General features: G+C 38.5%; 1 protein-coding gene across 1 annotated transcript in view; it reads right to left on the bottom strand.

The window, feature by feature from the left end:
- The window catches only part of LOC123593703 (phospholipid-transporting ATPase FetA-like), a 100,244-nt gene that overhangs the window by 52,047 nt on the left and 24,667 nt on the right, over window positions 1-23,530 (bottom strand). Inside the window, exons 3-6 of the mRNA XM_045470040.1 lie at window positions 20,793-20,855; window positions 5,597-5,655; window positions 1,283-1,396; window positions 391-489 (exon numbers count right to left, since the gene is read on the bottom strand). Of these exons, the coding sequence (XP_045325996.1) occupies window positions 391-489; window positions 1,283-1,396; window positions 5,597-5,655; window positions 20,793-20,855 (335 nt within the window). The remainder of the gene's footprint in view (window positions 1-390; window positions 490-1,282; window positions 1,397-5,596; window positions 5,656-20,792; window positions 20,856-23,530) is intronic.

The raw sequence follows: 23,530 nt of genomic DNA, 5'->3' as shown, positions 1-23,530 counted from the left end.
GGAGTGGACAGGGAGGAAGGGAAGAGGAATATAAAACTTGGAGAAGGAGGAATGGAGGAAGAAAGATGAGAGCAAACTCAGAGAAAGCAAAGTGAAGGAAGAGGGGGGTTATTAAAAAGGAAATGGAAGGAAGCCCCGAAAAGGGGCTAAATGGTGGCACTGGAAGACAGAGAAAGGCCTTGCATTGCCCCTTTCTGGCCATGCATAGACTATCAATCTTGAGGCTAAGGGAATTACATTTTCTTCTGGGATGGTTAAGGAAGCAGGGAAAGGAAACATCTCTTTTAATTCAGTGCTTCTTCCTAGCACTGGGTAGTTCTGGGAAGTCCCTTTTGACCCCCCAGCCAGACTAGGTCAGTGAAACACTAGAGGCCCAGGAAGCCACTTCACCATGTCATCGATGGCATCCTTCACTGCTGTTATGGACAACACCACCATCAGGGGGATCACAGTTGTGTACCATGCCAAGGAGGAGATCTGGGGAATCAACTGTGAGAGGGAAGGAGGGAGAAACTTAGGTTAGAAAGCTTAAAGGACAGTGTATTTCACCTCAGCACCACCCCCACCACTTTCACCTCCACAGGTTCATAATGATTTCAACTATCATAGTTGTTTTCCACTGTTGTGGAAATATAAGTAATATAATATAGGAGTAAATATAAATAAACAACTCCCAAGAAAGGATGAAAGAAGAGGATATGGTAAGTTGCCACCCATCTGTACTGAACTTCACTACTTTTGTCTTGATGGCAAAGGGCTATTTCTCCTCTGATAATGAAGGTTCTGGCAAGGAGCTGTAGGGGCTGGGAGATAAAAGTGGACATCGGAAAACCATATCCCATCCCTCAGCACAAGGGGAAGTGAGAAAATCTGTCCCTCTCTCCTAATTTGGGGGGACCCTGCCCTGCTTCCTTGCCCTGTGCTTGTATTCTTATGTTCTAAATCATTCTCTTTTCTCAGAATTCCTCTCTGTTAGCTTTCTGTCAGGGAGGCTGGGACAACAAATGAGGAATGGGGTTGTAACTATGGTTGGGGTAAAGAGTCTGTGGCCCGCTGGGTCAAGCTGAAGTGTGGCCATGCAGCCATGATGAGGGAGCTCCCCTTCCTTGGGATTCAATGAACTTGTCCTACTCTATAGGACCAGCCTGACATTCCAGCCCATTCATTTGCTAGTTATCCAAAGAGACATTTCTCAGTTTAGGGAGGGGAAGAACTGATTACACAACCAGGCCCCAGAGATACTGATAAAATGCTCTGTGGAAAAGGCCCCCAAAGTCAATACCTGGAGGAACAGCAAAACGAGGAAATATGCATTTGCAAGTCTCTGGAATTGTTCAAATAGGTTTAGGGGCAAGAAGTTAAAGACATTATATCTTGAGGTCTTGATGGTATTGTTCTGCAAGTAAAAGAAAACAAGTGCAATTAGAGGAACAAAAGACTCCACCTCCTTATCTTAACAAAAAAGACCAAAACCACTCCTTGAAACAGGAAAAAGCCATAGTTCCTCCACCATGGGGTGAGTGGGAAGGGGGGAAGAAGTGTTTGTCCCCTACTTTTCTTTGAGACCTAGAGAATGCAAAGAAGGCAAGGCTGATCAATATGGGATTATTCTGAGGCACAGAATTCTTTCTTTGTGGATGCTATTAATAATGATAATAAAATCAACAATAAAACTTACATTTATTGAATATTTACTACATGCAAGGCACTATTCTAAGCATTTTATGTGTAGCAGTTTATTTAATCCTCATAACAACCCTCTGAGGAGAGTACTACATGATCACATTTTTGAGGATGAGGAAATTGAGGCACTGAGGTGAAGTTATTTGCCCAAGACCACATAGTTAGTTGCCGAGTTGGGACTATGCTGTCTCCTGAATCCCATAGACATCCAAATGCCTTCCTTTCATAGAATCAGAGATCCTTTAGTGTCATCTTATGGGTGACTCTCTGGTCCTCCTTAGCCCTAAAAAGCAAGTCTGCCATTTGTATAGAGCTCTCTAATGAAGTTTTTCTAAGCCTGGCGAACTCAGTTTGGTGTGCTTTTACATATTGCTTTCAATGCTGAAGGATGTCAGATGCCAAAAGCAAATTACTCTTTCAACCTTAGCCCGCTGGAGGTTCCTACAGTGGTCCCTATGGGAAGACACTTGCCTTTTACTTGTCCTGAGAGAGTCTGAATAGTTGTGGTTTATATGATTTTGCTGTGTGAAAATGAGAACTTGCTCTCTTCTCAATCCTGATCTCAGGATGTTGACAGGACCATCTTACTTTCTACCTTTGTGTCTTCAATCATGTGACTTAAGATGTTAGAACTTGAATATAATAGCTCAAGAAAAGCAAAAGAATGAGACCAAACAATTTCCTAAGGATAGGGCTTCTCCCTACCTCCTCCATCTATAAGGCCAAAACAAAAGGAAAACCCACATGCAGTCGTGAAGTACAGATATTGCTCAAGTATGAAGAATCTTGCTGGAATCTGCCTTGGGAAAGCACCAGAGGCCTTCTCTTGGAGAATTAAAACCATTTAGTCCTAAGGTCAAAACTTGACCAGCAAGCCTAGATCCATTATTCAGTCAAGACTCACCCATGTATTTCCCTAGGGAAGAGAAGTTTGTCATAGAGCTTAGGAGTTTAGAGATCTTAGTTAGAAACTAAGATTTCTTTGGTGTTTTCTCCATAATTTTCTAGTTAATAATCAGTCAAACACTATAGATTTCTCAAGGCTTGCTCTGTTTATAGCCCTATTCTGGGCTCTACTAGTGGAGGCTGAAAAAATTAAAGATCTATCCCAGAGAAGCTCATAGGTCTGTCTTGAATGAAGTTCTAATTAAATGATCGCTATCAGCCTTTCTAACCCTGAGAATATGCTATTCTAACATGGAAAAAGTTTTCTTTGATCATGAAATACTCGGACTTTCTCAGTGTCTATGTCCAGATGGTTCTGATACTTGGAACCGAAGATCTTTTGATCTTTTGCCTTGCTGTAGCAGCTGGCCTTCACTACCGATTTTCCATTTGATTTTATAGCTGATTAATGTATTTAGGTTTCTACTCACTTTGTAGCACTTGTTTAGCAAACAAAGACAAAAGCCTTGCTGATTCTGTCTCAAGACAGAAATATCAGTACTTCTTTACTAACTTGGTAACTAGAGTATTTTGCTCTACTTTTAAATGCCAGGCCAGAAGTGGTATCTAAAGAATGTAGAACATCTGCTTACCTATGAGTTTCTTCAGTGTTTTGTTTTGTTTTGTTTTGTTTTGTTTTTTGTCAGATGTGATAAAATTTAAGCATAACAGAGGTGGTAGATTTTGGTTTGGGCTATTTGGGCAGTGAAACCTGCCTGTTGGCTAAATGGGGGAATAGATAACATAAGGCCAAAGCCATAATGGGGATCAGTAGTTGAGGGTTGAGGAGAGGAAAAGGAGTAGGAATGGAAGAGAGTAGAAAAATAGGAGAAAAATGAGCAATGGGCCGTGGAAATGAAATGGTTGTTAAATATATAAGAATAGGTCAGATCTGCTTATTAATTCAGCATATATGTATCAAATGCCATTATGTGCCAAATATTGCGATGCAAACTGTGGATGCAGAGATGAATGAGACTTATATCCTTTCTTCAAGGGGCTATAGTTTCTTGGACAAAGAGAGTTAACATTATTCACAGGTATATCTAACTCCCATAACCACCATGTAAGGTCAACATTATCAGGCCCTTTTCATAGAGGGAACTCAAGATCAGAGAAGGTAAAAAAAAAAACATGCCTAAAAATGCAAGGTTAGTAAGGAGTACAGCTGTGCTCAAAAGCAGGTCTGTCTGATGCCAAAACCTAGCTTCACTGCTCTATAGTGCCTCTTATACATGCCTAGAAGGTAGAAAGGGGGGAAATCTGCTTCCATGGCCATACTCTGAACACTGTTATTATCCAGAACCTAACTCAGAAATCATAAACTAAAAACATTGCTTATATAACTGTAAATATCTAGAAACAATCCAAATGTCAATTTGTAAGAAACTGGTAACCTAAACTATGCTAAATCTGCATAGGAAATACTACGCAGGTGAAAAAAGAAAAAAAGGAAAAAGCTATTATGAAAGCATCTTGACAACTTAGGGTTCAGAATAGTGTAAGAAAGGGGCACCTGGGTGGCTCAGTTGGTTAAGTGACCAACTTCGGCTCAGGTCATGATCTCGTGGTTTGTGAGTTTGAGCCCTGCATCGGGCTCTGTGCTGACAGCTCAAAGCCTGGAGCCTGCTTCAGATTCTGTGACTGTCTCTCTCTCCCTGCCCCTTTCCTGCTCATGCTCTTTCTCTCTCAAAAATAAATAAACGTTAAAAAAAATAGTGTAAGAAAGTGGATTTGCTTTATTTACACAAAGCACTGAATTCCTAAGAAAGTAATAAAAGTGATTCCCTATAGGGGGCAGATGTGGGCAAGGATAGGTGCTGGTGTATGAATTTTAAATACATAACTTTTATGAGCTATTCATAAATAAATAAGTGAAACATGAACAGTCCAATAAAAAATGGGCAAAGATCATTAACAGGTAGTTTCCATAAAAAGAAATTAAAAAGGTTAATTAACATGAAAAGATTATTGAACTCACTCGAAATTAAGGAAAGATAGATAACAAAATGTTTTTTCATTCAAGAGCCTGGCAAAGATGAAAAAGATTGATAATACCTAGTTGGGCAGGAATATGGAAAAACAAGCAGTCTCTACTGTAGGTAGAAATATAAATGGATATAATCTTTTCAGAGAGAAGTCTGACATTGTGCATCACAATTTTTACTGTGTTTTCTTTTGGTCCAGCCAACTCACTTCTAGGAAATTCTCGTAAGATATATTCATATAAATGTGCCAAAATATACGTAAATGGTGTTCATTCAGATAAATGGTTTGCCATTTATCATAGCAAAACACTGGAGACTATTTTTTGTTTTTTTGGAGGGGGCACCTGGCTATGAATGGAAACATTTTATTTTAAGGTTTATTTATTTTTAAGAGAGAGACAGAGAGAGAGAGAGACACAATCTGAAGCTGGCTTCCGGCTCTAAGCTGTCAGCACAGAGCCTGATGGAGGGCTCGAACTCATGAACCATGAGATCATGACCTGAGCTGAAGACAGATACCTAACTGACTGAGCCACCCAGGCGCCCCTGAATGGAAACATTTTTAATGTTCATCAATAGGAGACTGGTTAAGCAAATTAAGGTATATTGATAAGAGTGGAAAACCATGCCACTATTAAATGTATTGGGTAGATCTATATGTATTGTCATAGATAGATGGGTAAGTGGAAAATAAAGTTGAACTATGGTTTCATTTGTGTAAGAAGCAACTATAGCATCTCTTTGCTAGAAGTGACATATGAAACCCCAAATCTGAGATCTATTCTCTCCTGAGCCTGGGTCATTAGAACTAATTTTGGTTGTTCTAAGACCTCACTGTACCAGCCCTTGTTGTATAGGAGTTCGAAAGTAGAATCTATGCTGTAGGATCTACATCTACAACAAATTCATGCCCCACTCACAAAGTGGAATATTAGAGAATACCAGCCCCCTTCTGAAGTAACTGGAGGCCCGATACTCACAGGATATCCAAACCTAGTATTGAATTCTCTGTTGTTGGCTTGCAGATATCTCTCTTGTTCTGAAAGAGAAGAGAGAAATGATAAGGATAGCCCTCTAAAGATCAGCCTGGGATGCTGACCACCAGTGAAGACTTCACTAAATCTTCACACTTTCTCACTGAGGATTATGTCTACAAATGGGATTTTCCTGGGGTGTCTGGGTGGCTCAGTCAGTTGAGTGTCTGACTTTGGCTCAGGGCATGGTCTCAAGTTCGTAAGTTTAAGCCCTGCATCAGGTTCACTGTTGTCAGTGCAGAGCCTGCTTCAGATCCTCTGTCCTTCTCTGCTCCCCGCCCCATCAAAAATAAATACACATTAAAAAAATTCAAGGGGATTTTCTTTCTATTTGAAGAATCAAGAAATACAATAAAAATAAAAATCCTTAAGTGTTAAAGTTTTCTGGAGGCAAAATGACAACAAACTTTTGAGGACTTTTCCACCATGAATGCCTCTAGTAATTCTAGATTTTTTCTCCACAGACAATAGGATGGCCTGTACCAACATCACTGCTAAAGACAGAAACTCAGCCCTCTCTTATCAGTCAGTTCCAGCACCTTATTTTAAGGTATCTGAAGTTCTTCCCAAGGCAGTTTTACCTAAACTTGCTAATGAAATTTAAATCAATAAATTATTAATGAGCATCTATTGCACACAGGCCAGTGTGTCTGAAGCTGTGAGGGGATAAAAAGATGAGTAAGACACGGTCCCTGACTTTCAAGGGACCTGAAGTTTAGTGGGAGTGAGACTGATAACTACAACACATGCCAAAATCATCATATCAACATACAGAGGTGTTACGCACTATTTCAAATTGTGAGCCCATTATTGTGTTATGAAAACTCTTCAGATAGATTTTATTAATAGATATTTTTTGTCCTGAGTGAAACATTCCAATAGTCTCTTCAATTCTGCATTAGTTCAATAAGCATTTACTAAGTTCTTGCCAGGTGTCAGGCTTCATGCTAGGTCCTAGGGTTACATTATTCCTGATCATACTGGGATTCCTATTCCTAAAGGGGGAAGACAAACATTAAAAAAAATTCAATCTAATGTAAAAGCAGTGATATAGGTAAGAATAGGGTGTTGCGGTGCACAGAAGAGAAGAAAGTCAAGGAAAGTAGGATACGGAAGTGTTTCTAGAGGAGAAAATATCTTAAGTATTTAAATGAATATGGTATGAGTGTTTCCCAATTTTCTTGAGCTTGAATGGTATATATACCAACGTTTATTTATTTTTGGGACAGAGAGAGACAGAGCATGAACGGGGGAGGGGCAGAAAGAGAGGGAGACACAGAATCAGAAACAGGCTCCAGGCTCTGAGCCATCAGCCCAGAGCCTGACGCGGGGCTCGAACTCACGGACCGTGAGATCGTGACCTGGCTGAAGTCGGACGCTTAACCGACTGCGCCACCCAGGCGCCCCGAATGGTATATATACCAAACAACCCAGAATTTGGCCTGAAGAGGTGACACTGCTGCTAAGCTTTCTACACTTAGTGCTCCTAGAAATTCCCAGACTGTTTCCACAGAATTTGTCTCCTCAGAGAGTGGGTTCTAGCAACCCATCTGCTTCCGAATTATACTGAGTATCTATTTTCTTCCAGCCCTCTAATGTCTTTGACTCATGGCTTCCAAAATTACAAAGAAATTTCCTTCTTTGGTTCTCAAAGATTCTTCCTCCAGGCTAGAGACTCCTACCTGACCTTGCATTCACTCACCTCATCCTTTAATAGAAGTCTCTGGCTCCAGGTCCTAGAAACTTAACACTGTAACTATTAAATTTTTTTTTTTTTTGGAGATATAACTCACATAAAATTCACCACCTTAAATTTTACAATACAGTGGTTTTTAGTATATTGATGAGGCTATGCAATCATCACCACTAATTCCAGAACATTTTCATCACCCCCAAAAGGCCCTCCCAACCCATACTTCTAAGTCCTTCATTTCCCCAGTCCCTGGCAAACACTAATCTACTTTCTATCTCTAGGGATTTTCCTATTCTGGATATTTCATATAAATAGAATAATATGTGGTCTACTGTGACTGGTTTCTTTCATTCAGCATAATATTTTCAAAGTTCATTCACATTACAGCATGTATTACTATCTCATTCTTTTTCATGACTGAATAATATTCTATTCTATGGACATGCTGCATTTATTTATCCATCATAAATATCTGGGTTTTTTCCATCTTTTGGCTATTATGAATAAAGCTGTTATGAACATTTATTTGTGTACAAGTTTTTGTGTGGACGTTTTCATGTCTTTTGGATATATACATGGGAGTACAATTTCTGAGTCATATGGTAATTCTATGTTTAACTTTTTGAGAAACTGCAAAATGGTTTTTCACAGTAGCTGCACTATTTTACATTCCCACTCACAACATAGGAAAGTTATAATTTCTCCACATCGTCACCAATGCTTGTTATTGACTTCTTTTTTTTTTAACTATCTGAATGGACATGAAGTAATATCTCACTGTGGTTTATTTTATTTTATTTTAGACAGAGAGAAAGAGAGAGAGCATGAGCAGGGGAGGGGCAGAGAGAGAGAGGGATAGGGAGAATCTTAAGCAGGCTCCACACTCAGCCACCCTGGGATCATGACCTGAGCTGAAATCAAGAGTCGAACGCTCAACCAACTGAGCCATACAGGCACTCCTCATTGTGCTTTTGATTTTCATTTCCCTAGACTAATGATGAAGTTGAGTATGTTTTCATGTGCTTACTGAACATTTATATATTTTCTTTGGAGAAATGTCTGTTCAGATTCTTTGCCCATTTTTAAACTGGGTTGTCTTTAATAACTCTTAACTGAGTTATAAAAGTTCTTTACATATTCTGCATAGAAGTCACTTATTACATATACAATTTGCAAATATTTTCTCCTACTCTGGTTTTAAATGCCACTTTTAGGGGAGTACCTGGGTGGCTCAGTCAGTTAAGTGACTGACTTCAGCTCAGGTCATGATCTCTTGGGTGTGTGAGCCCCATGCCAGACAGGCTCTGTGCTGACAGCTCAGAGCCTGGAGCCTACTTTGGATTCTATGTCTCCCTTTCTCTCTGCTCCTCCCCTGCTCACACACTCTCTCTCTCCTTCAAAAATAAGCATTCCATAAATAAATAAATAAATAAATAAATAAATAAATAAATAAATATGCCATTTTTACAATGTACTACATTCTAACATATTGAATGTGATTCCAGGTTTTCTATCATGTTCTACTGTTCTACCCATCTTTTAAATTATGTAACTTTTAATACAGGATAGTAAGTCTTCTATTTTTACTTTTTAAATGTTTATTTTTGAGAGAGAGAGAGAGCCGGAGAGGGGCAGAGAGAGAGGGAGACAGAGGATCTGAAGTGGGCTCTGCACTGACAGCAGAGAGCCTAATGCGGGGTTCGAACTCATGAACCATGAGATCATGACCTGAGCTGAAGCCAGACGCTTAACTGACTGAGCCACCCAGGTTCTCCACAGGTCTTCTTTTTTAAAGTCTTCTTGGCTATTCTTGTCTATTTTCTCTTCTGGATAAACTTCAGAATAATTTTGTCCAGGTCCCTCAAAACTGGAGTTTTGATTAGAGACAAAGACAGAAAATTGTATTCACCAGAATTCTGGGGATGAATGAAAGTGGGCTATCAGATGTGGCAGAGCTACCCCCATGTGAAAAACAGTCAGGTCTGGGAAACGACACTGCTATTTCTCAGGAGGCTAAGATCATAGACTTTTTTTTTTTTTTAAGTTTTTATTTTAATTCCAGTTAGTTAACATACAGTGTTATATTAGTTTCAGGTATACAATATGCTGATTCAGCACTTCCATACATCACCCCCTACTCTTCACAAGTGCACTCCTGAATCCCATCATCTATTTAACCCATCCCTCTAATCACTTCCCCTCTGGTAACCATCAGTTTGTTCTCTATAGTTAAGAGTCTGTTGCCTGGGGTCTCTCTCTTTTTCCCTTTGCTCCTTTGTTTCTTAAATTCCACATATAAGTGAAGTCATATGGTACTTGCCTATCTCTGACTGCCTTATTTCACTTAGCATCTCTAGCTCCATCCATGTTGTTGCAAATGACAAGATTTCATTCTTTTTTTTTTTATAGCTGATTAATATTCCTGTGTGTGTGTGTGTGTGTGTGTGTGTGTGTGTGTGTGTGTGTGTGTGTATTGCATCTTTCTTATCCATTCACCAACTGATGGACACTTGGGCTGCTTCCATATTTTTGGATATTGTAGATAATGCTATAAATACAGGGGTACATGTATCCTTTTGGATTAGTATTTTTGTATTCTTTGGGTACTCAATAGTGGAATTGCTGGATTGTAGGGTAGCTCTATTTTTAACTTTGAGGAAAAGTTTTCCGTACTGTTTTCCAGAGTGACTGCAATGGATTGCATTCCTACCAACAGTGCACAAGGATTCCTTTTCTCCATATCCTCACCAATACCTGTTGTTTAGAACAGACTTTTGAAAAATAGCTGAGGAGACAGCCAATGATAAGACAAGGACTCTTATGGTTCTTCATGTAATTTCCTCTGTTCCTCCTTTAGTCATCAGCAGAAATTACCAAACAACATGAAGTCATAACATGAATAAAATTTAAAAAAAATTTTTAATGTTTATTTTTCTGAGAGAGAGAGAGACACACACAGACAGAGAGAGAGAGAGACAGAGAGACAGAGAGTGAGACAGAAAGTGTGAGTTGGGGAAAGGCAGAGAAAGAGGGAGACATAGAATCCAAAGCAGGCTCCAGGCTCTGATCTGTCAGCACAGAGCCCGACGTGGGGCTTGAACCCACAAACCATGAGATCACGCCTGAGCCGAAGTTGACACCCAACCAACTGAGCCACCAGGCGCCCCACATGAATAAAATTTCTTATAGAAAATACCTAAGGGGCCAAAGTCTGCACATTGGGCAGTGCAAAAATACAGATTTATGAGGAAGTTCAGGGATTTACATAAATTATGGGAAAGGTGAAACTGGGATGTTTAGCTGCTTTTGCCCTAGGATATGAGAGATTATACAGATTAACTGGGATGAATTGACATTTTTTTTTTATTTTTTATTTTTTTCAACGTTTATTCATTTTTGGGACAGAGAGAGACAGAGCATGAATGGGGGAGGGGCAGAGAGAGAGGGAGACACAGAATCAGAAACAGGCTCCAGGCTCTGAGCCATCAGCCCAGAGCCCGACGCGGGGCTCGAACTCACGGACCGCGAGATCGTGACCTGGCTGAAGCCGGACGCTTAACCGACTGTGCCACCCAGGCGCCCCTGAATTGACATTTTTGCACTATTAGTCCCCCACTCAGTGACACACTATATATCCCTGTGAGGAAGAGAGTTGTTGGTGTACCCCTGGGAAGCTGCTCTTCTATGCATTGTGATCATACCTGTATAGTTACCTTGCTAGCAATGCATATGAGTCTTCCCTGGGCTAGGTTTACCATCTTTCTATGCACCTTCTGGTATGTTCTACTCAACTAGTGCAATTCTTTCTCATTATTTCATTCCAATGATTACAAGGATTATGTGAATAAAGATGGGAGAAGTTGAAACGGAACTGATAGGACCTTTTGCTGTGCCTTGTTTTGGCTAGTTAGTGGCTTATTTACAACTTTGTGATATAAGACTTTCAGCTAACCATTGTAGCTTAGGTTATCCAAAAAAGTAGAACATGTATGGCTTAGATAATTTAGCTGCATATAGGATTTAGAGCTGCTGGTTGGTCTATACTATTTGTGCAGGGACATTTTCAGTGGCCCAGATAACTGCCCGATTAGGGCAGAGTACCAGGACAGCATTGGTGTTTCTACTAGTGTTGAGGTTATCCAATCCCTGAGTAGGCTAATCTTCTACTGTGTTCATAATCAGCTCAGGCAATGATAAGTAAAATCAGTCTTTCCCATGCCATGTGCCCTTCTAATCATATCCAAAAGACCCAGCACAGTCTCTCTGTTTATTAAAATATATTTTATAAGTCTTGGGGCACCTGGGTGGCTCAGTAAGTTAAGCGTCTGGCTTCGGCTTTGGTCATGATCTTGTGGTTTGTGGGTCTGAGCCCCACATCAGGCTCTGTGCTGACAGTATGGAGCCTAGTTGAGATTCTTTCTTTCTCTTTCCCTCTCCCTCTTCCTCTCTCTCTCCCTCAAAATGAATAAATAAGTGTTAAAAAAAGAAATGTTTAAAAAATATTTTATAACTCTTGATAAAGTTCTATTCTAATATTTTCTTATTGAATTTTGTATTTCTTATTAAATTTAATCCTAGATATTACTAATTATGTTTAACTTACTAAAGGTCTAACAGGTTTTTCCAGCAACTCATCTGGCTGCAGTAAGCTATTTTCTCTAAGCCCACCAAACCCTAAGAGATACATGGAGTCCAGGCTCTGCACAGAAATTTAATACATACCTCCCTCTTTGAGTTTGAGAGTAAAGTAAAGCAGGGGCACCTAGGTGGCTCAGTCGGTTAAGGATCCAACTCTTGATTTCAGCTCAGGTCATGATCTCACGCTTTATGACTTTGAACCCCACTTTAGGCTGCATGCTAATAGCATGGACCCTGCTTGAGATTTCCTCTCTCCCTCTCTACCTCTCCCCCACTCACTCACACGTGCGCACATGCATGCATGCATGCTCTCTCTCAAAATAAATAAAATTAAAAAGCGAAAAAAGAGTCGAGTAAAAGAGGTAGATCCCAAAGTTCAGAGCCTAAGCTGGTGGAGACAGACTGAAACTCCATATTGGGGGCAGGATTAACCTTTACATAGTTCTGGCTCGTTGATACCGGATCTTCCATGAAATAAGAGAAAGAAGAAAAGAAAGGAAGATTTCCATCAGGAAAGGAAGAGGAATTGAGGGCTAGAAAGTCAGATTTCATAAGACACCACTAAAAAAGGAAAAGCAGGAATGATGAGAAAAGTGGTTTAAAACATCAGTTGGCACAACCATCTAGGAGAAGAAATTCAAAGTCTGAGAGAGATAGAAGACAAGCTGAAGGAAAGAAAGTCATCTTTGAGATAATAAAGGCAGGAAGACAGTTATCAGACTGATTAATAAAAGATTAATTCAAGATTCTCTAGGGCTTGTGAATACCATTGAGAAAAGACGGGGATGACTAAGTGTTTTCCCCGTTACTTGTTAAGTCAAAGTTCATTTCTGTTTGGCTGAAACAAGAGTGACAAAATGTGAATTATGGATGAGAGGTTAGAACTACAGAAGACTGGAAATTAGCTTAGACAAGGAAAGTCTAAGAGACAGTCTCATTAAAGAGGTTCTGGCTATGGAATTCAAGGAGACAAACACCTAGCTGGACCTCTGGTAACTGGAAAATGTGTCTATCTTTGGTAACTAAAGAGTTAGTTTACAGTCTGTGGATTGAAGGCCTAGTTTCAAAAGGACATGTGCTGGACTGTAGGTGGTAAAATAATTGAACTGAAAGGGCCAGAATACTGGTGAAGCCAGGCCACTTGGTATTATAAAATGTGCAGTGGACCTAGAGTTTAAAACTATGGCAGCCTCCAACAGGGGTTAATGACATGAGCAACTGAGGCTGCCAGGGTTCAAATCTCAATCCTCCACTTACCAGCTATGTAGCCTTGAGGAAGTTACTTAACCTTTCTGAGACTCATTTTTTTAGTCTGTAAAATAGAAATGATAATAATACCTACTCATAAGGTTACTGTGAGGATTAATAAGGAATACAAAGCATTGTTTTAGAACAATTCTTGATATATAAAAATGCTTAGAAAAATTTGGCTATTCTAGACTGGGCTTTGTGACTAAATTGTTAAGTGACTTAGGGCAAGTCACTTTCTACTTCTGGGTTTCAGTTTCCTCATGTAAAATGGGGTAATAAAATCTTACCTAAAATGCTAATGTGTGGGTTAAATGAGAGGGAAACTATAAAGTGCCTATATAATTTCTGACACATCAAGAGCGCTCATTAAATGATATTTTTTTGTCCTTTATCTTATGCTATGTCAAGGAGATTCCATAACCATCACTGATACAGTTGTCTGTGCCTAATGGATTTTGAACTTTCAGCTATCTCCTGTGGATGTACAAAGCTAATCTAGCCAGTAGAGAAAGCCACAGTCCAGTGAGGGGAACTCTACTCAGTCCTTTGGTGGGATGGTAGTAGAAGAGAAGTGTCAAAATAGAAGCAGCCTCCGTCTTAATGTTTTGATTCAAATGCCAGGGTGATAAACTTAGCTCTTATGCAATCTTGATGTAATCCAATCTCAGGTTTTAGGTGGTTAAAGCTACAGAAGATTACAGATTAGCCCAGACAAGGAAGTGGCAGAAACTAAAAAGGAAAATGAGCTCTATAAGAGACAACTAGAGAAAGAGGCACACTGAAAAGAAAGTAACCAGCAGGAAAAAGGAGGAAGGGAGAAAAAGAAAGGAAGGCCAGTTGGCCAGGTGGCAATCAGGTTTAGGATGATCTCAGCAAATATCTCCTTGCTCACAGTGAGAACTCAATCACAAATGGAATTTTCCAGCTAAGAGGAACAGTGAGATGATCTTTAGCAGTACAAGTCTCATAGATTAGTTACGTGCTCTCTCCTTACACTGCCAGACTCCTAAATCATTTAAGCCCAAGTGCTAGTGGGAGAAACTCAGCAATGACCCCTTATTGTCATTCTAGATCAATAGGCCTAGGTGATTTCACCCAAGTAACCTAATGTACGTAGCTGAAATTTTCCCATCTCTAAAAAAGAAGTAAGGATAGCTGCCAGGTGAAGGATAATTGGCCAATTTCTGTAATTTCTGGTCAGATTAGTTGGAGTCAGTTTACTTTAGGAAAACTCGTATTTCTTAGATTTCAAATGATCACAATTTATCCTACTGTACTCAAATAGCATAATTTGAAACATTATATAGCTACCAGTAAATTTAGCTAACCATATGACTTCCAGTCTTGGCTACACACAAAAATTTTTATACTTCCTCTCTCCAGACTGCATCTCTTAGATATCTGGAGTTTAGCCAACAGATGATATTCCCATCTGAGGAATGGTACATAGATTAGCTAAATGACGTAGCAGAGAGTCACCATAAGCAAGGCTGGGGTCTGTAGTCCTGCAGAATAAGCAGTAGCTCATTTGTTTTCCAATCACTACTTCATTATGTTTCAGGTTCATATTTATTTATAATACTATCTTCTCCCACTAAGCAAAGAGCTACTTAAAGGTACAGATCATATATTTCCTTTAGTTTTGTCTTTAAATCTCTGTATTCCACTACTTAGTTCAGCATTAGGCCTTGGATTAATGAAGATTCATTGAATGAAAAAGGACACAAGTGAATTGATATTTGAAAACATGTTTTATTAAATTGTGGTCAGATTTCTGTCTAAACCCCTCCAATGGAGGATAATCACCTCCTCCTTGTGGGAGTATCTACATAATCACAGAACAGCTGGGCTGGAAGAGAAACCTCAGCTAATTCTTTGTTGATCTTTCTAGGCTAAGGTCAGCAAACAGAAGGATATTCAGCATGGCTGAAGAGGGTGGGTAGAATGCAGTGTCAAAAAGAACCTGGAGACTCATACATCCCATAACAGGAAGCCTGCATTTCCTGAATAAGTGGCACAGCATCAGGAATATAGTCAATTATATTGTACGAGTGATGTATCAATGTATCCACATATTGGGACAGACGCAAGCTACACTTGTGGTAAAGAGAGCATGATGTACAAACCTGTCGAATCACTATGTTGTACACCTGATGCTAATGTAACATTGTGTGTCAACTATACTCAAATGAAAAAAAGGAAGAAAAGGAAAGAAAAGAAAAGAAAGAAATGAAGTTTAAAAAAAAAAAAGAGGTAAAACTGTTGAGGACCTGAAAAGGCAGGGGAAAAGGGAGAACAGTTTCAGACTGGAGGAAGCTGAAGAGCCAACAGGAGCATGTGTTCCTGGAAGGTGCAGTATGTCAAAAAGGAAGAAAAGACTATTAGGGAAGTTGGTGAAATTTAAATGGAGGTTGAATGATGATGTTATATTAATGCTGATTTCCTAACTTAGAGGATTATATGGTAGTTAAAGCAGCAAAGTATCCTCAATGTGGAGAAATATACACTGAAGTATTTAGGGATGGTGGGGTATCGTGGATGCAACTTATTCTCAAAAGGCTCACAAAACAACTGATTATTATATATAAATATATGTAGTATGTACACACATACATACACGGATGGAGTAAATGTGATAAGATAATAGCAATTAGGAATCTGGGTGAGGTGAATATGGATGTTCTTTGTAATATACTTGGAATTCTTTTGAAAGTTTGATAATAAAATCACATTTTCTTCAATTAAAAAAAAAAAAAAACAACCTGGAGAGGAAGCTCACTAAAGTCCTGAATGTCATGAAAAGTCCAGTTCTTGAGCTACTATAACTCTTCTGGTACCTCTGCCTCTTCCCGTCTCCTCCATAGCTTCACTAATTCTTGGGTCTGACTTGAGCAGAAATAAGGCTAGAATTGCTCAAAGGACAATCAAATAGTGATAAAATAAAATGAAATAGTAATAAAACAAATAGAAAATCAAAATAGTAATAAAAGCAAAAACAAAACAAAACACCCACCAAGTCCTAATTTATTAACACAGAACATTGGTCAGCTGCTACAATTCAGGATATGATCAAAACTAAAGGCCCTACCCACTATTCCTCTTGTAGACCTTTGGTTTCTTCCCTTTCCTTTCAAGGAAGATATTACTCTAGGCAGATGGAAGTTGGGAATGGTACTTTGCCCCTCTGACATCATTTGCAAAGTTGAGCATGATTTTTTTTATCAATAAATCAATTTATCAATAAATCAATTTATTAAAGGTAAAATCAATCATGTTTGATTGAACTGCTAGATATCATTTTCATGGCTTCCTAATCATAAAATCTTCCTGGGATAGGAGATGAGAGATTGGGAAACTTATAATAAAGGCCATTAGTTAGAAACAAAAGGCCATTCACACAAAGCTGGATCTAATTGTAAATCCTGGTAACGCTAAAGAAGCAAGTTCACCCTAAGAGATTCAAAATTAATCTTCTTTGTCTAGGGTTGCCAGATTTAGCAAATAAAAATACAAAAACAAAATATGTTCCAAATACTATATGGGACATACTTATTCTAAAATTTGTTTCAGTTTTTACTAAAATTCAAGTTTAGTTGGCCATCATGTACTTTATCTGGCTGCTCCTGTTCCTGAGGTCAGGGAAAGTTCCTAAAAATTAGTTCAATTGTTGCTTTAAATTTTCTAAAGAAACATAATTCTACAAACTAACTCTAAAAACTTTAGATGTCTGTTTTATTCTAAATAATTTTATTGAGCTATACACACAATTCACCTATCCAAAATAAAATGTACAATTCAATAGTTTGTACTATGTTCAGAGTGATGCATCATAGATGTCTACTTTTTGTATTTGTTTAAATGTGGTATTGTATATGATTCTATTACTAAAGCTCTAAATGCCACAGTATCTGCTCTAAATGCCACAGTATCTATCCCCCTCCTCCTGTTTTTCCCATTTTTTTTTCTGTCCTTTTCTTTTAACTTCTCTGACTTCCCTTTGTGATTACACTTTTTTCTTTAATGATTTTTCAAATAATCCAAAGTAACCCATAAATGTATTTTAACCATAAAAAGTCTAAAATCAGAAATATAAAGAGAAAAAATAAGTTTCCTTTCCCTTTTTCTCCCTTTCCCCAAAGAAACCACCATTAACAGATTGGTGTATATCCTTGGCAGAGTATTTATGTGTAAACATATACATATATACTTTCCAGGACAGAGGAAACTCTGTAAGCACTGTTCTAGGCAGACAATTTAGTAGAACCACACAATATATATCCCAAACAGTAAAGCATCAATTCAAGATAGGATGTAAATAAGACTTAAAATGAATTGGAGAGACCCAAGAGAAAGCTTGGGTCACACAAAAGCTTATACGTGAATGGATATAGCAGTATTGTTCATGATAGCCCCCAAACGAAAACAACCCAAACGTCTATCATCAACTGATGAATGAATTGTGGTATATACATACATTGGAATGGTATTCAGTCTTACAAAGGAAGGTAGTACTGATATATGCTACAACATGAACCTTGAAAATATTAAGCAAAAGAAGCCATTCACAAAAGGCCAGGCATTATATAATTCTATTTATGTCATGTCCAGTATAGGCAAATCAATAGAGATAGAAAGTAAATTAGTGGTTGGTAGGGGCTGGGGAAGGCAGGAATTGGGAATGAATGCTAATGCGTATGGGGTATCTTTTTGACATGAAAATGTTCTAAAATTAATTTATGGTAATGGTGGCACAATTCTATGAATATATTAAAAAATCACTAAACTGGGGGTGCCTGGGTGGTTCAGTTGGTTGAGCATCTGAATTCTGCTCAGGTCGTGATATCACAGTTTATGAGTTAGAGCCCCACGTTGGGGCTCTTTGCACTGATCCAGTGTGGAGCCTGGATCCTGCATCCTGCTTTGGATTCTCTGCCTCCCTCTCTCTGCCCCTCCCCCGCTCATGCTCTCTCTCAAAAATAAATAAAAAACATTTTAAAAAGTCACTAAATTTTATGCTTTAAAAAGGTAATTTGATGGCATATAAGTTATATCTCAATAAAGCTATTATTTTTAAAAACTGCAGAAAACACTGTAAGAATTCAAGGAGGAAAGATGATGTGGAGGATGGGGGCAGGGGAGGCTGGTGGCTGGAACTGGTGAAAGAAGCTTCATGGAGAAAAACTTGCACTAAACCTAAAAGATGAATATAGGTTTAATATAAAGGTAGGAGACAGGTATCTAGGCAGGAAGAAGAACCTAATGAAAAGTTTGGTACTGAAGCCAGACAGGTTGTATGATAGTACAGAGGTAGGAAGAGTCTGAAGAAAGCAGGAGAAAAGACTGTAAAATCAGGTCTTTAATGTTAGGTTGATGACCTTACCTGAAAAGCAATCCCAGAAAGATTTTGAGCAGGGAAAAAAAAAAAAAACAAAAACAAAAAAACCAATAGAGCTGGAATTTCAGAAAATTAATATGATGAATTTACAGAAGAACAGATTGCATTCATAAAATGACTTAAAATATTGCCATAATAGTCAACACTTCAAAATGATGAGAGCCTGAACTAAGAAAGCGGTAGAAGAAATAGAAAGGAGAGGGTAGATAAGCAAGATGCTAGAACCAGTCAATATTCACTCTAGGTACTATAAGTTTTCTAATCAGAAGAGGCTGATAGCCTAGAAAAGGGCAGAGGCCAAATTACTGGGTTTGCCACTGTTATTAACTCAAGCTAAAAGGACATCCTAGATGGACCAGTACTAGTTGCTCACTGCTCAAAACAGCACAAGCAGTAACTCTACTATAGTAGATAGGCCTAGCTTACTTCAAGGGATTTAGGCCAGGGAAACTGATTTCAGTTATTTGTCACTAGTAAAACTTTGGACGTTTGAAATAACCCATATTTATAAATATTCAACAAGTTCTAAATTATCTTCTTGAACAACAACAAAACCATCAAAGTTCCTGTATTTTTTTACATAAACATTTACCTAGTGTTTACCATATGCCAGATAGTGTCCTAAGTTCTTTACAAATACTACTTCACTTAATCCTCACAACATACTTACGAGGTAGCACTACTACATATAGCCTGATTTCGTAGATGAGAAGCTGTAGCATAGAGAAATTAAGAGATTTTCTCAAGATAACAGAGTAAGTGGTAGAACTAGGATTCAAACCTAAACAGTATGGCTCCGGAATCCATGCTTGAACCACTATGTCTCCCAAACGATCTTTACTTCATAGCACTTATTGTAGCTGTAATTTTATTTTTCTCTGTGCTATTATTTAACATGCTATGACTTAACTCAAGGCTGTCCTTCATTAAAACATAATCTTCATGAAAGCAGGGATTCTGTCTGGTTTTGTTGCCATTGTATTGCCAGCATGTAGCCCGGTGGCTGGCATTCATTTGATGACCAATGAGTATTTGTTGAATAGGTAAATCAGTCTTTATTGATGATTGCCACATTCCTCATTTGCTTTGAACTTACTACTCCCTAAAGTATTCTGCTCTCTATATTTTCTGTTCATAAGAAGATGTAGGAGAAACTGGTCCATTAGTTTGTTTTCCTCAGCCTTCTTTCCTTTAGCAGTTCTGAGAGTAGTAAAGGGCTCCCTGGTTTTTCCCTCAGTTGAGAGTTCCCTAACTTCCTCTTCCTGGAACTAAAGCCTATGCCCTTGGGACGGAACTCTTCTTTCTGGAACTAGGGCTCATGCCCTTGAAATAAGTTCTCTCCAGGAATCGGACAACTGCACAATGACAGAAAGTAAAAAAGGTTTAGTGTGGCCTGAAGTCAGTGACCTAATTTCATTCTCTGCACTTTTTTCGTTCCTCAAAAGGAAGCCTAAATATAGAAATACATTCTGGCTTGCTTTTTCAACATTTTATGTCAGAAAAAAATTTTTTTCATGTCAGGCAGTTCTAAATATAGAACTACATTCTGGCTTCCTTTTTGAAAATTTTATGTCAGAAAATTTTTTTTCCTCATGTCAGGCTTGGGTGTGATTACCTCAGCTCCCTTTAGTACTTGGACTCACCAAAGGAGAACATGGAAGTGATATGGAAATCCTCCCTCACACCATAGCCAGACCTATTTGCTCTGTCCACAGAGAGGCTGCAAAGGATGACCTTATCTGTTTCAGCAACCTTTTTTCACACTGACCACTTCTTTTTAGCATGAGGCAGTTATGAAGGATGGGGAGAGAAAAAGGAACACAAGCTTTTCTGGTGAACCTCCAAATAAAAGTACAAAATAAAAGTAGAAATAAAAGAACAAAAGATTAGAACTACTCAAATTAGAATTCTCAGATAACAAAACAGTGGAGCTTATACTTGTAAGTACAAAGTATTTACTTTTGCAAGGTATATTTCCTTTCTTGTTCAGTTGTTTGGTAGATTGGAGGTTTCATTGATTGGTGGTTTGATTGATATGGTGGCCAGTCTGTTTATCTGTCATATGTACATGGGTGCACACGCATACCAACTTACTTTTTAGAAGCAATAAAAATGACATACATACTTACTTATTTACTGAGTAAATATTTACTGAGTTTACCTACCTCCATCTTGCCTTTCAAATAGAGACATTGCACAGTAGTACCAACTATAATTCCATGGAATTTCTGTAAAGGAAATAAAAAGATTCAGAATAAAATTTCTCATGCCAATACCATTTCACTGAAACATGTGCTTAAGACACTTGGTACTTGTTCTCAGAAATCCAAAATAATCTACCTCTAAGACACATATGCTAAATTTTAGAATTCATTTCGTATGTTCTCATCATAAAGTTATATTTTCAAAGCTTGGCAAACAGATTCTACTTTCTGTCAACCAAGTCTGAGCTGATGACTACACTTTGTCAGAAAAATTATCTGAGACAGATCATTGGAGATAAGCAAAAGAATTACCAGGTGATCTCTTAGTGAAGTTCTGGGTTTATGCCTTTGGTTAGTTTTTTTTTTTTTTTAATTTTTTAAATGTTTATTTACTTTTGAGAGAGTGACAGACAGAATGTGAGTGGGGGAGAGGCAGAGAGAGAGGGAGATAACACAATCCAAAGCAGGCTCAAGGCTCTGAGCTGTGTTCTCAGACACAGCCTGACACAGGGTTCGAACCACAAACCATGAGATCATGACCTGAGCCAAAGTCAGACGCTTAATCAACTGAACCACCCAGGCACCCCTGCCTTTGGTTAGTTTTCTATAGATTTTTATCCCATAGAGATACAAATATTTTATGTCTTGTGAAAAACATAACTCCAAAGGTTATGACTTGTGCACTTTAGGACTTCAATTAGGAAAATCATAATCTTTCTTCATTAAACTGCCTATAAATACTTAGCTTCTACACTTTCATTTAAACTGATCTTAACATCTTACTGATTATCGCATTAATTAATGAGTTAAATAAAATATTTGACACCTGGTTTTCTACACAAAAAAACCCTGCTTTTTTTTCCCTTCTTTCTCTTTATCCTCAACCCAGAAAAGGCCAATAAAGTATATTTATTTTAATCAATTTCTTTCAGGTCTCCCAAGTCACCAAGTGTGGATAAGCCAAGACTAGAAAAGTCTTTTCATCTTAATCATCCCAAATAAGATTAGATGGGGGGAAAACTCATATCTTGAGGGAAATGTAAACTCTAAGTAAAAGGATATTTCCAGCTAAGAGATGTTCAGCTATCAGGAAAAAGCACAACCAGCTGGACAACTATGATTTGGAATAAGAATGTATCTTCCAGTTCTGCTCTGTGAGGCCCAAGTGACTTCATTAAGGATAAAATTCATATTTCAAATTTTTTTTTCAACGTTTATTTATTTTTTTTTGGGGACAGAGAGAGACAGAGCATGAACGGGGGAGGGGCAGAGAGAGAGGGAGACACAGAATCGGAAACAGGCTCCAGGCTCTGAGCCATCAGCCCAGAGCCCCACGCGGGGCTCGAACTCACGGACCGCGAGATCGTGACCTGGCTGAAGTCGGACGCTTAACCCACTGCGCCACCCAGGCGCCCCTAAAATTCATATTTCAATAATCTAGGAAGGGTTCCATCAAATAACTTTAGGAGCCAGGAAGTTAATAGCAGGTAGTTAGATGTAAAACAACAGGAAATGAAATACTGGGTACTGTGACAAATTGGAGAGTGCATGCATCCAAATTAAAAAAAAAGAAAAGAAAAGAAAATACTATGCAGGCTAAACAAAATTACTTTGTGCTTGTTGGCTACAAGGCTTGTATCCCAACCTAAAGTCTGTTTTTTTCTGTCAAAAGAACCTGTGTTCTCCTAACTAATGTTAGCAGTTCTAATATCACCATTCTCTAGGCACCCAGTTCTACTCTTAGTTGCGTACACCTCCACAGTAGGCTTGAGTTTCTACTGCTGCCAAGAAAGATGAGCCAAGAATGGGATATCCTGAAGTCCTGGCTTCTCTCCAACTCCTGCAGGGCCACCAGCAGCTTTTAGAGGGTAGTCTGGCCAAATCCACACAAGGAGCATAGCTAGGAATGTGAAATGGTTATAAGGAACATAATGGCCAGCCAGAGACCTGAGTAATGACTGTTTAGTTAGAATCAGGAACTCTGCACGCACATCATATTACATAGCAGCCAACTGGAAAGTACATTTAAGCTGTTAAACTGAGAGGGGGAAAAAATACAAACCTCAGAGGAGGAGCAGAAGAATGTGAGGGAAGGGAGGAAGAAATGGAATGTGGAGGGGGGGGAAGGGAAGCGAGAGAGAGAAAAAGGAAAAGGAAAAGGAAAAGGAAAAGGAAAAGGAAAAGAAAAGAAAAGAAAAGAAAAGAAAAGAAAAGAAAAGAAAAGAAAAGAAAAGAAAAGAAAAAACATTAGGAGCTACAGAACCAGGTTTAATTTCACTCTGCTACTAATTAATGACAATGTGACTTGGAGCGTGCTATTAACCACTTAGAAACCAGAGATCCTTCCCTCAAATTTCTTCTACAATGAGATTTTTTAAAAAGAAACAGGAAATAAATTAGGGACACACAAGATGGAGAAAGACCCACTAAAGAATAAATGTGTCAGAGAGAGAGAGGTGTAATTATGTTATTGCAAACTAAATACAACATTAGCTTCTTCCACCAGACTGAGAAGAGCTATGAGAGGATTAAATTAAATAATGTATGAAAATGTCTGCCAGAGTACTTGATTCAAAGTAGTCAATCAATAAATGGCAATGTTTTAAAATTTCTATATACATGCCCACTAAGCTGGTAAAAAAAAAAAAAAAGTTTAAGTCTAATAATATTGTGCTAGAGAGAAAGTAGAACCACTGGAA

Source organism: Leopardus geoffroyi, chromosome D4 (genome assembly GCF_018350155.1).
Source record: "Leopardus geoffroyi isolate Oge1 chromosome D4, O.geoffroyi_Oge1_pat1.0, whole genome shotgun sequence".
Lineage (NCBI taxonomy): Eukaryota > Metazoa > Chordata > Mammalia > Carnivora > Felidae > Leopardus > Leopardus geoffroyi.
Note: the sequence above shows the minus strand (reverse complement) of the source record. Positions and strands in the feature narration are given on the sequence as shown.